This window comes from Anabrus simplex, chromosome 10, assembly GCF_040414725.1.
Source record: "Anabrus simplex isolate iqAnaSimp1 chromosome 10, ASM4041472v1, whole genome shotgun sequence".
NCBI classification, from domain to species: domain Eukaryota; kingdom Metazoa; phylum Arthropoda; class Insecta; order Orthoptera; family Tettigoniidae; genus Anabrus; species Anabrus simplex.
In genome coordinates this window covers 53,581,701-53,598,542 of record NC_090274.1, presented here as the reverse complement: position 1 = coordinate 53,598,542, position 16,842 = coordinate 53,581,701, and the positions used below count along the sequence as shown (strand labels likewise).

The 16,842-nt window shown below is 43.0% G+C and overlaps 1 protein-coding gene across 1 annotated transcript in view; it reads left to right on the top strand.

The window, feature by feature from the left end:
- LOC136882006 (G-protein coupled receptor Mth2) overlaps positions 1–16,542 on the top strand; it is a 224,162-nt gene extending 207,620 nt beyond the window's left edge. Inside the window, exons 6-7 of the mRNA XM_067154495.2 lie at positions 5,840–5,981; positions 15,423–16,542. Of these exons, the coding sequence (XP_067010596.1) occupies positions 5,840–5,981; positions 15,423–15,756 (476 nt within the window). The 3' untranslated portion in view covers positions 15,757–16,542. The remainder of the gene's footprint in view (positions 1–5,839; positions 5,982–15,422) is intronic.
- Positions 16,543–16,842: the final 300 nt, after the last annotated feature.

The window sequence follows — 16,842 nt, the reverse complement described above, 5'->3', positions numbered from 1 at the left end:
CGGAATTACCTGCCTGTGAATCACAAGACGTTGATAGTTCAGCCAACTTTGTGTAATCATAAAATCAAATCATTAAATGATCACTCCAGTAATAGCAGGCTTACCCTAACCCGCAATACATTTTGTACTTAGCAGGTTGCTAAGCAACTGACACTTTAATTAATACTAGTAGTTTCCCGCTGGCTCCGCCCGCAATGTACAAAGTATGGTGTTGTTCGTTACGTTCCTCATGGATGTATTTGCAAAGTTTCGAGTTAATGAAATAAAGCACATGATCTGCTGCGGTAATAGAATGTAATAATATGTCAACAAAACACTTGAAAATACATCACACAAAGAAACTGAATTAAACGTTCCTTGGAACAACACTACGCGCCGAACTGTTAAAAAGTCCTTCAAAGATCTTCGTCATGAAGACAAATGTACTCATAACATTTCTCAGAATATACCAATTTAAGTAGTTATTACCTCAAAAGAAAACGCTTGATCCACTGAGTTTTTTCAGACCAAAACGAACTGCGTACCTCAATTAGAACGAAAAATATGATTGCTTCAATGAGAAAAAATGTTGAAGAAATGAGACGTGAAATTGAATGTGCACTCATAACTTTCCTCAGAATCAACCAATTTGAATAATTAAGAGTTGAAATGAGAGAGCTTGATCGTTGACCATGCACTTTTATTGGAACTCTCTCTATTCAAATGACGTGTTCACGTTAAAGTAAAAACTTGCAGCCGTGTCTCAAAGCACTATGCCACACTTCTCTAACAGTCTCCACTATCTTGCTCTACATCGTGTACCAGGTGTATGCGTAAGTCTTTACCGGTTTCACGAAGGAATGGCGCCAGCGAACAGTACGCAGTGTATGCATTTGACACATACGTCAATTTGTTCGTCTGGCATTAACATTAACACAAGTTGAGTCCGCCAAACACTAGCGACTGTGTTGTATCGTTCAATGATCATGTCAACATTTGAGCCTGAAAAAGAATATTTGCGGCACGCATTGCTTTTCTTATTTAATCAAAAGAAAAAGCTGTGGAAAGTCATCGTTTGCTGGTAGAAACATATACTGAACACGTTCCATCGATTAGAACATGCGAGACATGGTTTCGACAATTTAAACGTGGCGATTTCGATGTGAAAGACAGTTTGCTCTGGCAGACCACAAAAGTGGATCGGAAGACAACAGAAATGGGCCAGAAGACATGGCAAAGTGATTTTGTTACACGAAAATGGGCCGTCTCGCACAGCAAAACTAGTGAAAGGCGACTTGAAATCGCTTGGATGGGACATCCTTCCACACCCGCCGTACTGCCCGGACCTGGCGCCAGCTGACTATCACTTCTTCGCATCAATGGGGCACGCGCTCGCAGAGCAGCACTTCAGCAGTTGCGAGGAAGGTGGAAAATGGCTCGACGAATGGTTTGCCGCAAAAGACAAGCAGATTTTCCGGCATGGTATTAATAACTTACCTGAAAGATGGGGGTAGTGTGTATAGAAGGCGATGCCTAATATTGTGAATAAACAAAAAATGAGTTTCCCGTGAACATGACGTGTTTTCTTTACCACAAAAAACCGGCAAAAACTTATGCATACACCTGGTATGTTGCTTATCCAGTTGTCGTAGCTCTTCATGAGCATTATCTATAGACATATTTTGTTTGTTTGTTTGTTTGTTTGTTTGTTTGTTTGTTTGTTTGTTTGTTTGTTTGTTTGTTTGTTTGTTTGTGTTACATTACTTCAGGGATTTACAAGAAATTTTCAGTTGGTGAATGTGTAATAGATCAGGAGGAAGTGACACAGACGACGTAAGCCGACAGTTACCCCTGTAAGGATGAATGGACAGAGAGAGAATAATGACCTGAGTTATAAGAAGATCAGGGATTTTAGGTGCTAAAAATGTTGTTTTAAGTGCCTGAAATAGACATTCAAATATGAAAAAATAGGTTCTAAAACGTATTTTAGTGAGCCTCAATAGTATATATTAATATTAATTTATCCGTTAAAATGCCATTTTTTTATTTTGCTAAATTGATAAATAAGTCGTTAGTAGGAAATATCAATCAAATTTCACTCACATCTTTACTGCAAACGTCACGGGATATAATTTTACCATCTGATGTGAAATGACGGAAACTCCTGTAATCACTATTTAATTAAAGACGACTTGGAATTCACACACTGAAATGTTCTCACAGAGTGAAATGAAAGAGTTTTACTCGTGACACAGACTGCGGGAGGTTCTTAAGGACTTCCGAGAACTGTGGTTCAAACCTTCCCTATTTTAAGATTGTCTTTCTCTTTCTAAAGTTATTTCAAGAATATACTGTTCAAGATACAGAAAACGAGACAACAATTATTTTAGTTTTTTTGGAATAAATTAAAACGTATTTTAAATCGATTTAGGGATTAAAAGAATATGCGTTATAGGAATGTGCGCAAACATAGGTTCTAACGTCAATTTTTATAAATACATGAATCGTGTAAATACAACTTCATTTTAAGTTCTCTCTTCTGGATCAAATGAGGTTTTTAGCTAAAATCCGAGGTCTGTTTATAAGTTACGTAAATATGAAAAGACAGTTACGATTCTGCAATGAGATATTAAAGGGCATTTTGAAGATGTTAAAACTTGGCCAGCATCGTCGACATGATGAGTTTTATTTCTGATGGCAGTGAAACAGGTAAAGTGAAGGTTGTCCGCCTAAGCATAGAGAGAATGTAGGTCTAAGCAACGAAGGCGTGTACCCACCCGATTTCATAAACAGTCCAGAGGGGGTGAGCGGGCGTCCTTTTCATAATAAGCCACAGTGTCTTCGAAAGAAAGCCAATTAAGAAGTACAAGTAATTGTTCAATTACTCGATTTGAAAATCAGATTTTTTTCAATGCTAGTGCCTTTACGTCGCACCGACACGGATAGGTCTTATGGCAAGTCAGTTAGTAAAGCTACCCTTGGTGAGATCCATGTCATCAGTGAGGGATTTTCAGGTACCCACGCATAGTCAGCGCATTTCTGAAGGGTGCTTCCATCCACCTCTCTATGGAGAAGCTTCGATTTTGCTGTATACTGTTGTAGTGCCGGTATTCGAATCGCGCGCGCAACGCGGCTAGTGTCCAGTTCTCACCGGCAGAGCTGGCCAGGCGACCAGCTGACACTCCACGTCACTGCTCGAGACCCTATATAAGCGAGTGGGAATGCAGACATAGTCCAACGGCTAGTTACACATTACTTCAGAAGGGCAGAAGATGTTCTGTATAAACAGCTTACTGAACAAGTGGACTGAAGCTAGCTCGTGAGGTTTCTATCTCTGGACTCGCTGACATCTCTCCAAACTTTACATTCTCAAACGTTCAGCTCTTGACTGAGCACTTCGACTTTGCAAGTCAGTTGCTATGCAACATTTCTCCCTCAGCGAGTTAATGTACTGGCAATGTGTAAATATTGTATATATTTCAAGTGTTGTAGTAATACGTTTATGTGACAAAACCGTCCGTTCTATGAAAAGACTTTTTCTTCGGCAAAAACTGGACTTTGAGTTTAATGTGCCAGTGGCACATATTTCGCGATACTGTATCAATGTAATTCTCCTTTAATAAAATTTTGTTCCGTGTGTGTGAAATAACTCTCTTAATACGCAACATATACCGCATGCCTTTACTTCACGATTCTTCGGGATTACATGTGTTTTGTTAATGTGCGTGTGTTCTGTTCCGTATACAGCATGTATCAGAGCTATACCGACAAAAATATCAGGGATACTCCTCGTGTTATGTTAAGAACGATGGTGAAATGGGATTGGTACTTTGTTACTTCCGTGTACCTGATTCAAATTGACGAACTCGCCGTACTTGCTATGTCAGAGGTGAGAAGGGAAGGGAGGAGAAGTGGGAAGTGGGAGACAGACGTAATGCTCGGTGCGAATACATAAGTTTCCCGTTCGTTTTTCATAGTCGCTTCCCAGCCCCAGAATGCAGTGTAAAAGGTTATTCTGCACAAATTGACTACTATGCGAACCCCGTAGAAAAAGACGATGAACTTGTACCAAGAATACAGGTAGCTTTCCAGGTCCTTCGCGACACACCACACAACCTGAACAGAGTCACATCTACACCGTTGTGAACTGTGCATCGATGTAGGAGGGGGGCATATTGAACATGAAATGTAATCAACCATTGGGATATTATTTCCTTCGTTCAGTATTTCATTCTACAACCTGTGACAATAACGTTGGGCGAATGAAGTCAGAATGGTCGATCCGGCAACACTATTAACACACAACGCTGCACCTGTGTAGCAGCAGGTTTTGACCACCTGCCCCCAACGTTGTTCAGTTGAGCATCGTGTGTGTGCCGTATAAGACCTGTTTGACACAGTGCGTTGGTTCTGAACTGCGATCAGGAACATGAACGACCAAAAGATCAGTGTACAGTTTTGTTTTAAGCTTGGCAAGACACCGAAAGAAACGCATGCAATGCTGGTACATGTTTATGAACTGTCCTTGAAGTGTGTGTACGAGTGGTTCGCCCGTTTTCGAGGAAGCCGGGAAAGTGTTTCTAACAACCCCAATAGCTGAAGGCCGGCGACCGCCGTCAGTGACGAAAACATTGAGAAGGTGAGGACATTAATCACGAACGATCGGTGATTAACTGTGCGCATGATAGCGCATGAACTGCAAATTAACCATGAATCGGTACGGAAAATCATCACCCAGAATTTAGGGAAGAGGAAAACGTGTTCTCGACTTGTGCCACATCACTTGACTGGCGATCAGAAGCAGGCACGTTTAGAGGCTTTACAGGATTTTGTCGAAACGGCGGATGCGACACCAAATTTCTTGAACTGTTTTGTCACTGAGGATGAAACCTGGTGTCTCAGGTGCGACCCTAAAACGAAACGACAAGGCATGGAATGGTGTTCTCCGGGATCCCTTCGTCGGAAAAATGTCAGAGCCGAAAAGTCACGCATCAAACTCGCTTTAAAAGGAAAGAGATTTGACGATAGTCTTGACATCCAACGAAACGTGACAAGGCTTTTGAACACCACCCGCAAAGGAAGCCTTTCCAGGACATGTATCGCCGATCTCAGCAGTGCATAGTTATGGGAGGGGACTGTTTCGAAGGACAGTAAGGTCACTGTCGTGCATTGTTTATCTATGTTGATAGTACAGGACTATTCACCGAACTTTATTGTCACAGGTTGTATTTACAATGTTGTGAGTGAAGGAATAGACCATCGCGCGGCGGCAGCGTTGCATATCCGAGCATGTTAATTAATAAGGAACGTTACTGCGACCAACAGATGAGAGGATACACGATCTGGTGCATTCCTTGACTGACAAGTGTGTTCTTGTACTGTGTGTGTGTAGTTACGGCTGTTTAATAAACGAACTGTGGATAATATCTGTACGAGACAATCCTGTGCGAGTCGAACGAGGAAACTTGTGCATACGCCATCATACACCCCACTTCCCTTCCCGTCCTCCCCTTCTCTTGCCTGAAGCACAGCAGCAGCTTGCGCTCTTTCATAGCAAATACGACGATTTTAGCAATTTCAATCGCGCGCCTCATTTTCTAGAAAATAAAAATTTTCTCCGCCAATCCGATTGTATCATCGTTCTTAAGATAAGACGAAAAACATCCCTGATATTTTATCGGCATAGTTCTGATACACCCTGTTTTTATGTGTTGTGCGAGTCGTCTTGTTTTCAGGTGACCCTGGATTTGTGTGGGAGTGCTTATTTTGTGAGTACTTTTGTTGTATTTGTGGTGGTGACTGCCCCGAATTCTGACCGCCCGCTGCTGACTCTGCATTCAATTTCTGTTCATCATTTCAGCTGAGGAGACAGTGCTGCATTACTTCTATGTGCCGATCATCATCCTCATGCTGATGAGCTTGCTGTTATTTGGGTTCACCACGTTAAGAGTGGTGCGCTTCAACTGGAACAGGACTGGAGACCACCGTATTCCTAAACACAAGTAAGTTCTTTGAGGATTTTATTTTCAATCTGGCCAATGCAATCGGTCCGTCAAGTATAGATAGATAAATAAATATGTAAATGTCTTTATTAGCATAGTTAAGGCCATTAGACCTTCTCTAACACTAAGCAAATTATTGTACATTAGAATCATGATTAATGCTATGGTCATCATTAACATTATCTAAAGGCTTTGCCTTGTCGCTGCAACCATTGATCTCTTCTCTCTGCGATCCTTTTCATCTTTCCAGAACCTTAGCATCCCGTCATCTCAACACCTCTTCAATGCTCTTCTTCTGTGGTTTCCCTCTGTCTTTCTTTCCCATCACCTTGCCTTCGAACAAGTTCTTTATGAAGTCATTATGCCGGAGAATGTGATGCTTTTCTCCTGCTTCATTAGTTTTCTTCTCAATCCAGCTAGTTCTTGGCATCTTCCTCCATAGCCACATTTCCACTGCCTCTAGTCGTTTCACGTCCTCCTTCAAGAGAGTCCATCCTTCATAGCCATACATCAGCACACTCCAAATGAATGTTTTGATAAACAATTTCTATCGTAACTAATAATAAACAATAATTCGAATACAATCAAAATATGTTATAAGTGTATTACAATTTCACCCCAGTGAGTTACACGATTGTATTTTTTTCTTTCCGTTTAGGGCCATTAGAGACCACGTCAAGTACTGTAAGGCATTTCTGACAGCCATTTTTGCAGCTCAAAAGCCTTGCATTCTTTCTTTCTATTGTCTCTGTTGTCCAGTCGCTGTTCTGCTTTTGCTCATCGTGGAAACCCTTAAAGTTGTTCATCACTGATCTGTATTTTGATCGGTTAGAGATGTCCTCCTGATTCACTTCCATGCTCTTGAGGTCCTTCCTTACTTCCTTGAACCATTTATCTGAGACGTTAGGTTTGTTGTCCAACACATTCAGAATCTGCTTCGTTAGTGGGATAGCATCAATCCTGAACAGATGGCCGTAGAATTTCAGTCGTCGTTTCCTTATTGACTCCATCAGACGTTCACTATACCTGTATAGCTCTTCTCTTCCTCGGAGTCTATACTGTCCATCTGTTATCTTAGTATCCATTATTTTGCGAAGGATCTTCCGCTCATAATTCTCTTAGTCCAACATTTCCTGTCATTCTGAGCCATTCACTTGCATACAGTCACTCGGGTTTGATCACGGTGTTATAGTGCCTGAATTTAGCTTTTCTTAGATTGCCTTTTTCTTGTATAGGACGTGCGTCCTAGCAGTAATTTCAGAAAACAAATCACAGGCACAAATAATGGTGGAAACTCTACATGACAGTCATTAAAACTGGTCTTCAGATTTCATATGAAAAAACTAAATATATGGAACATCGACATAACGGAGAAAAGAACCTAACACCACAATATGGACACATTTAAATAGTTGATCAATTCAAATATCTGGGAAAATGGATCCGGTCAAATGGACTCCGATAACACAACCTGCAAAGAGAGATTGAAGCAGACGGACATGGCTTATAGAATGAATGAATGAATTTATTGAACTGAACATAACAGGCTTTCGCCCAGTTACAATGTTCCAATAAAATAAACACTCACAAACTATAGCTAGACACTAACTACTTACTACTTAACTACTTCTAAATCTACTTTGTAGCATCTTGCACATGGGCGGATCGCCAGCTCCACATGCAACACACCACCTAACTAAACTAACTACTTTACTACATAAATATACTACTTAACTACTTCTAAATCTACTTTGTAGCATCTTGCACATGGGCGGATCGCCAGCTCCACATGCAACACACCACCTAACTAAACTAACTACTTTACTACATAAATATACTACTTAACTACTTCTAAATCTACTTTGTAGCATCTTGCACATGGGCGGATCGCCAGCTCCACATGCAACACACCACCTAACTAAACTAACTACTTTACTACATAAATATACTACTTAACTACTTCTAAATCTACTTTGTAGCATCTTGCACATGGGCGGATCGCCAGCTCCACATGCAACACACCACCTAACTAAACTCACTACTTTACTACATGAATATATACTAAATCTATCCTAAATCTGTCTGGCCGCGACATCACCCCTGGTGAGGAACTGCTACCGACATGGCTTATAAACTCACTCAACACCGTTACAACAAACGAGCTGTTACGTTCCAGTCCCATGGTAGTTCCTTTCAGTAGTTCCAGGAAGGGGCTGGTGGCTCAGACGACCTGTGATCTCCCAGCAGGCTTGTGGGGTGAGGCCGGCCTTCCCGTGTATTGTTCTCGTCGGCCGACGTACCTGTGAGTTTCTTGGAGATTCAGCGTGAATGTTCCGCTTCTCGCCACCTCGCGAAAGTTCTGACTCAGATCACCCAAGCCATAAAAAGGGAGGCTAGGCGCGGCAGTCAGTCACAGTTGGGCTCCGTGATGGAGTCAGTGTGAGACTCAGTGTGTTGGTGTTCGGTGGCTTGGCTCAGGGTAACAGAGGTTTTGGCTGCCACTAGTGGCCTACCGAGGTCTGAACCAGGAGCTGTTGTTGTGGTGTCGGAGAGACCAGTGAGTGGGTGGGCTGGAGACGACGGAACGGAAGACTGTGTTGTCAGTTCGTGTATTTCTATAGACTGAGGCTCGGCGTGAGTCAGCAATGTACATCGCTATCGTGAGTGCGAGGGTAAATGGACCTTTGTTAATGGTCGCTGTTGTGAGTATCGTTCTGCTGTTGAATACTGAAGAGCTGTTTAGTTGTTCACTGCATGTGACTTTGTGAATTACTGGACTGTCTGTGGAGTCGAACCAGTGAATAGTCATCGTGTGTCGAGTGGTCCGTAGGCCTCTGTTCAGATCCGGCGGTCTACACACAGTTGCTGCATGAGGTGACAGGACTTGTGGAAGTGAAAGTAAAGATTAACCGTTCGTTGTAATAAAGATGATGGAAGACAATCAAAAGAAGATGGAGGAGAAGATGGAAGAAAATCGAAAGGAGATGAATGATAGTCAAAAGAAGAGAGAAGAAGGCCAGAAAATGACGATGGAGACGCTGGTAGAAGGCCAAAAGAAGATGGAAGAAAGCCAGAAGAGGATAGCGGAAAGTAAGCAGAGGCTGATAAAGGAGATAGGAGATGGTCAGAAGGATGCGGAAGACGGCAGAAGATGCTGAAAGACGACCGAAAGAAGAATGAAGACGACCAGAAGAAGATGGAGGATGGCCAAAAGAAGTCGGAAGACCGCCATGATGAGACGGAATATGGCTAGAAGAATACGGACGACGACCAGAAGAAGATGGGTAACGGACAGAGAAATGTCGACGAGGGTCTACAAGAAATAAAGCATGTTTCGTAAGTCGACGCTCTGTTCTGTAGACGTTGCCCAGAAGACTGCGAGTTTTGTTCCAGGAGGGAGGCCGAGCACGAAGTTTCCTGCCGACTAATCACCGTGGGGTTCGAAGGAAACTGAAGCCGTGACGCCTGAATGGAAACGCACAGAGACGGCGATCGTCACCTTCCCCTGGTCCCCCAGGCTTACCAGTCTGTAGTACATGACACGACGGGATCTATTCCAGCGAGGACCCCACCTGAAAGTGAGCTACGCCTTACGGTTGATTTAGAGTTCAGCCATCCTGAAAACCACCCTACTCCGACCGAAGGGTACTGCGTGGATCTGACAGCGAGACCGAAGCATGTGGGCGCCGCGATCAAGAAAAGTCCAAACACAGAGAGCGACCGGGTGAAGTTGTCGCACGACTAACAAGCGGGCACCTCGGGAAATCACGAGGACGACCGAGGATGGCTATATAATCTCGTAAGGAAGGAATGCTTGTCTTTCAAGCTCCAGAGGACGTGGAAAAGCCTTTGCCACGTTCTGAGAGGAATACATGATGTCGGCTACCGAGTATGATGGAGGCCAAGGTGCGAGGTAGAGGTGGTACATCTAGACCGGCTGAGAAAGTAACTGATCGGGACGATCAGCTCTCGAAGGATGGGCAATGTTATGTCCCAGCCCCGTGCTAGCCCATTTCAGTACTGCCACCTCGCAAAAATTCTGGCTCAAATCACCCGAACTATAAAAAGGGAGGCTAGCCGTGGTGTGATATTCACAGTGTTGGGCTTCGTGGTGAAGTCAGTGTTGGTGCAGGACTCGGGGTCAGAGTTGGGCACCGTGGTGGAGTGGGTATAGCAGGTATAGCAATGGACTGGATTGCCAGTGAAACTTGGTGTTTTGGGGTGGCTAGGCTGAGGGCGACAAAGGTGTTGACTCTAGCTAGTGTCCCACCAAGGTCTGAACGACGAACTGTTGTTGTGGTTTCGGAGAGACCAGTGAATGGGTGGGCTGGAGACGACGGAACGGAAGACCGTACTGTGTGTTCGTGTATTTCTATGGACTGAAGCTCGGCGGGAGTCTGCGAGGGAAGCCACTATGGGGAATGCGAGGGTAAATGAACCTGTGTTAATGTTCGCTGTTGTGAGTATCGTCCTGCTCTTGAATACTGCTGAACTGCTTAGAGGTTTACTGCATGTGACTGTGTGGATTACTGGACTGTCTGTGGAGTCGAACCAACGAACCTCATGTATGAGGTGACTGGACTTGGGAAAGTGAAAGTAAGGATTAACCGTTCGCAGGTACAGCAATGCGCTGGACCGCCTGCTATGCCGTAAGGAAGAGGAACTTGTAAATAGACAGCAATTAGTAAGTGTGGCCATTCATAGCTGATTAGTATTGTGTGTGTACATATATATATATGTGTGTGTGTGCATTCATTGGGTCATCAGAGTAGTGAAAGAGATGGAGTTTTATTCCTAACAGAGCGATATCGTTCCAGGCTTAAATCGGGCACTACACAATTGTAATTAATCCAGAGTTATTATTATGGATCAGAATGTTTAAAGGTTGAACAAAAGAGGTGAACATGAGGAACAGGGAGAGGAAGAAAGGAAAATACTCAGGAAATTCTTGGGACCCCAAAAGAAGATGAAAAGAAAAATGAAGACTACCGCATTATAGAGAAAATTACACACACAGCAAAAGAGACGTAGATTACAATATTATCGTCACTTCGCAGATTGAACAAAGACAGGCAAGCAACGATATCTCCAAATCAAAACACACCACCGGTTGGCTGGAAGAGGTACGGTGGAACCTACAAACACTGAAGATCGCAGATGACATAATAAATAAGAAGGTGGACTTCCGGCGACAGATCACTTGTTTGCATTTTTCGCTTTTGCAAATTCGACGTCAGTCTAGGAGTGTGCTATCGTTGAAACGGAGACAGGCGAACAGTTGACGTATGAAGACGTTCTGGGAAGCTAAGAAAAAGAAAAATACTGTATCGCAGTCTTAGGTTCTAAGTGGTTTCTAATTGGCCAAACTCTTTAATTAAAAGTAATAGCTAGTAACAATATTGTAATAACACAATCGGCGAAATAGTGGAACTGCACTTTGTAGTAAGGATGTAAAGACGAGGGCATATAAGTCTCTGGTAAGACCCCAACTAGAGTATGGTTCCAGTGTATGGGACATCACCAGGATTACTTGATTCAAGAACTGGCAAAAATCCAAAGAACAACTCGATTTGTTTTGGGAGATTTCTGACAAAAGACTAGCGTTACAAAAATGTTGCTAAGTTTGGGCTGGGAAGACTTGGGAAAAAGGAGACGAGCTGCTCGTCTAAGTGGTATGTTCTGAGTTGTTAGTGGAGGGACGGCGTCGAACGACATTAGTACACGAATAAGTTTAAAAGTAGGAAAGATCACAATATGAAGATAAAGTTGGAATTCAAGGGGCTAAATTGGGGCAAATATTCATTTATAGGAAGGAGAGTTAGGGATTGGAATAACTTACCAAGAGAGATGTTCAATAATTTTCCAATTTCTTTGTAATCATTTAAGAAAGGGCTAGGTAAACAACAGATAGGGAATCTGCCACCTGGGCGACTGCCCTAAATGCAGATCAGTAGTGATTGGAAATGAAAAAAAAAATGCAGCGTTCACTCGCATCCTGTTGTATCTCTTAACGCTCTTGTTTTTAGCATTCCTCTGATGTCATCCGGTGAACGGTTCCATTTTCATTTTCGTGCGTCGGACCCACAATATGAACTGTTACATGCGGCAGTTCGATGGTGACAAACGACGAGCAAGTTCAATGTTTGAGCCCTTGTATCTCTGTTATGTACATTCGAAAAGTAATGGACACGTGAAGATGGGGAAGATGTAGTAAGAACTCGGTGGAGAAGAGAACAAATTACAACCAGGGTGCAAAATCGCATGAGGGAAGGGAGGGATTCCCTCCCCCCTACCGACGATTATTTATCAAAGTTTCCCAGCCACTAAAATTGCCCGCGGGGGGGGGGGGGTGCTGGAGAGATTCTTTCATTATAAAATAATGAGGAAAATGTAGAACACATATGAAATTAATAATTTTACTGTGCATGTTTACATAAAAACATCAGCAATAATTCAAATGACTGCCAGACCTTGAGCGATAAAACCACGTAGCAGTGGCAATCCGCACCTGCAGCCTATTATTCATGACAAGTCCATCTGAAACCCGGGAAAAATTGTAAATTATTAGAAGCTCTCCTCCCTTGCCATTGCTCTAAGTAGATCTAGCTTACACCACTCCTGTACTTCTTGGAGAGGGTATGTCTCCGATAGGTAGCGAATAGGACAATATTCACTTAAGGTGTGTACAAACCTACAAATTTGTTCAGTCAACACTTAGCCCTGGTAGAGGAAGTCTCTTCTTCTTCTTTTTTCTTTTCATGCGGCCTCTAAATATTAGTTCCTAATTAGCGTCGATCTCTAAGATCTTTTGCTACCATGTTTTTCCTTCATTCCTACCTTCCCTTCACAAAGCTGCAGGGTGTTCTTATTGGGTCTTCTTGTATTTTTCTCTTTCTTCACCTGGTAGTCCTAGAGTGGAAAGTCTGATTCTACCCAGCGCCTCACATTTGAAAAATATGTGTTTAGCTGATTCCTCTGCTTCATTGCATTTCCTACATATATTGTCTCTTATTACTCCAATTCTGTGTAGGTGTTTTTTCAGATGGCAGTGTCCTGTCAACAGTCCTACTACCCATCTTATATTTTCTCTGCAGAGTTTCAACAGTTCTTTAGTATGCTTCTTGTTTGGTCCTTTTATCAGTTCCTTTCCAAGTCTGCATCCTGGAGTATTTTTCCAGCTCTCCATTTGTTTCTTTTGTACCCATTTTTCTATGTAGTGTCGGGCTTCCGCATACAGGATCTGGGCCTACAAAATATGTTTCTGCCAGAGGAAGGTTCTACTAATAAATCAATAAATCACGACAAATCGCAGCTCGTCTGGCCTGTCTTAAAAAGGGACACACTCTCATAAACTTCTCTCCTGATTGGAATAACGTTGTAATGTTGATCATTCTCGTTATAACCACGAAATTCAAACAAAAAGATTTAAAATTTACATTTTTCTGGGGGAAGAGGGTAATTACATTACAGGGGAATATTATACCCCCTTCCCCCGCCGGATACTGCCTCATAAAAACACTAGTAGTAAAGCCCTATGTTCCTTCTCCCCCTACCACTTCTTTCTGATTTCCCATCCTGGTTACGACGAACATGGGGTCGCGAAAACTCTAATTCTTGGAAAGATGAATATCCACAGCCTATTTGCAGTCATTCAACCGGGTCAGGAATAAAATGAATGACTCACCACCATCTGGTGGCAAGGATAGGAATTGTGCCAGCTCCCGAAGACTGTTGCACTCCTCTAGGGTTGTTATTAATGACTGACAGTTGAAATAAAATGATATTGGAGAGTATTGCTGGAATAAAAGGTGATGGGGGAAAACGGGACTATCCGATTGCCCGGAATTTGAACCACGGAACCCAGCGTTGAGAGGCCGGCGCATTGCCGCCTGAGCCACGGAGGCTCTGACACATGGTGATATTTTCTTAAATTTTATGCATATCTCAAACATGCATTTTGAGCGTGTTGTGGCCTTGCTTAAAATTCTGGCCTAATATCATTGAAAATATCACATTAATGAAAATGTGGCATTGCAAGAGCTTTTAAATTTTATTGGAAAGATATGTTTTATTTATGTAATGAATGTAGAAGTGAGAAAAGCTGCCCAGAAAATAATGCACCACAATTTTTTTCTCAGCCCCCAACAATGGTTTCGAATGCGAAATTTAAGATGTGAATTCTTAGAAGTGTTCGGAGTGCGCATGCAAAGTTTCTGCTTCTTCCGACAGATAGCGTACTTGCATCAATGGTTCAACATGGCGCCTGCAAGTGATGTATGTTACAAGCAGCGTATCGTCATTGAATGTCTCACTGAGGAGCAAGAAACGGTTGGAAACATTCACAAACGTTTATGTGGAATTTATGAGCATCAGGAGTCGACAGAAGTACAGTTCGTCACTGGGCACTGAGGTTGAGATCATCTGAAAGCGGTTCAGCAGAGCTCCAAGATTTGCAGCGGTCGGGGAGGCCACTCATTGCTGTCACACCTAACAAGACGCAGCGTGATGTGCTCATTCACGAGGACCGACGAAGAATAATTCGGTATTTGGCACGGGAGTTGTCAATCAGCAAAGGAAGTGCAGGTGTAATCATCAGTGCTCTTGATTACACAGAAAAAGTGTTCACGATGGGTTCTGCGCCATCTTATGGAGGAACACAAAACTCTTAGAAAAGCATTTCTTCTCAGTTGCTGCAACGTTTTAAAGCTGAGGAAGAAGTCTTTTTGTCCCAGATTGTGATGGGTGAAACCTCGGTTCATCATTTTGATCTCGAAACAAAACTGGAATCGATGGATTGGCACCATCCTGACTCTCCACAGAAGAAAAATTCAAAGCAGCTGCTTCCGCTGGTAAGGTCGTGATGGCGAAAAGGCTGGTAAGGTCATAATAACGAAGAAGTGATTCGCACAGTGAAGAAATGGCTTCATGAACAGAACAAGAACTGGTACCGACAGGGCATTCACGACCTTGTGTCTCGGTGGAGGAAGGCCATATAATGGGAAGGAGATTACGTGGAAAAATAGGGAGTGTAGAAGAAACATAATTCTTTCTTGTGTATATGTTTCATTGTCTTCAGTAAATAATTGTTGAAGATAGAAATGTGATGCATTAGTTTGTGGGCTACCCTCGTATATTTAATGTGCAGACGAAGTCCATGATAACGCCGAGATTCTTCACATGTGATTCAAAAGGAATTGGAACGCTTCCGTATACTGTAACTGATTTCAGGTTTGAACACAATTAGCGGAACCATTGTATTAAGCTGAACCGTAGTAAAGTTTACAACGGGATTTTCTGCTTGTTTCTAACAAAATGTCATGATCCGGCTCCCATTGAGACTCAAAGCCCGATATGTGGCTTGCATGGTCCAACAGTATGGACACTCCTTGTGTAGACCTTATTTTTTGTACTCATTAACTTTTTTTTCTTGTTCATTTTCAGGGCTCGCATGGCTCTGCTTGTGTTCCTCCTCGCGGGATTCAGTTCCATCTTCCAGATCGTCTCCTGGGTAGTTGGAGGTTCGGACTTCGCGTGGGCACTGCCGGATACTATCAATGTCTCCCAAGGAATCATCATCTCCATAATTTACGTCGTAGAACCTCGAGTGTGGAACATAGTGCGGTCAACGCTATGTGACGCCTTGTCCTTGATCGTCAGCAGTCACTGCTGCCGCCAGAGGCCACTTTCGGTCGAGTTTCCTCTGCCCGACGAAGGCACGATACTCACCAACATAGAAGCCTCGTTCGAAGTAAGAAATGCTGAAGTGAGCAAGTGAACAGGCTTCGGTCATAGCCTGCTCAGTTTTAAACCTCGCAAAACAAAGTCGGAGAGTCATTTGTCTAATGAGGACGACTTGTGAAGTTGAACTTACACGTGAAGTCCACAGTTACCTTCTCAGTCCTCCGTCATTATTTTATATCTATATGTTCTTATACTGGGAGTCTATGTAAAATGAGTCATCAATTAGCGTTAAAAATGTTGCGTGGTGGACAGAAAACCGACCCCGTTGTAACCAGGCAACAAGTGTTCGTCCTTTGTCTATACTAAGCCTTCGTCATCTTCTTCCTCTCGCTATTGCCGTGTGCCAGAGCTCTGCCTTCCATATACAATAGGTACAAAGGCGTCGTGTTTTAAACGAGTTTCTACTGTCTTTGACTGCTGTTTCGTCTAGATAACAGCAAAGCCCCTCACACATGATAACATCACCGGAGGCAGCAGGATTTTTCTCATAATATGTATCCTGGGAACTTTTATGGCCGTAAAATTGTTTGCGACAATTTTGTTGGACGTAGATCTTGGGACATGGCTTGGGAATGTTGTGTGCTGGATCACCTGCCATTTTCTTGGACGTAGATCTTGTGACATGGCATGGGAATGTTGTGTGCTGGATCAACTGCCATATTGTTGAGCGTAGATCTTGGTAGGTGGTGATGTCTTGTGACATGGCATGGGAATGTTGTGTGCTGGATCGGTTGCCATTTCGTTGGACGTAGATCTTGATAGGTGGTGCTATCTTGTGACATGGCATGGGAATGTTGTGTGCTGGATCAATTGCCATATTGTTGGGCGTAGATCTTGATAGGTGGTGCTATTTTGTGACATGGCATGGGAATGTTGTGTGCTGGATCGGTTGCCATTTCGTTGGACGTAGATCTTGATAGGTGGTGCTATCTTGTGACATGGCATGGGAATGTTGTGTGCTGGATCAATTGCCATATTGTTGAGCGTAGATCTTGGTAGGTGGTGCTGTCTTGTGACATGGCATGGGAATGTTGTGTGCTGGATCGGTTGCCATTTCGTTGGACGTAGATCTTGATAGGTGGTGCTATCTTGTGACATGGCATGGGAATGTTGTGTGCTG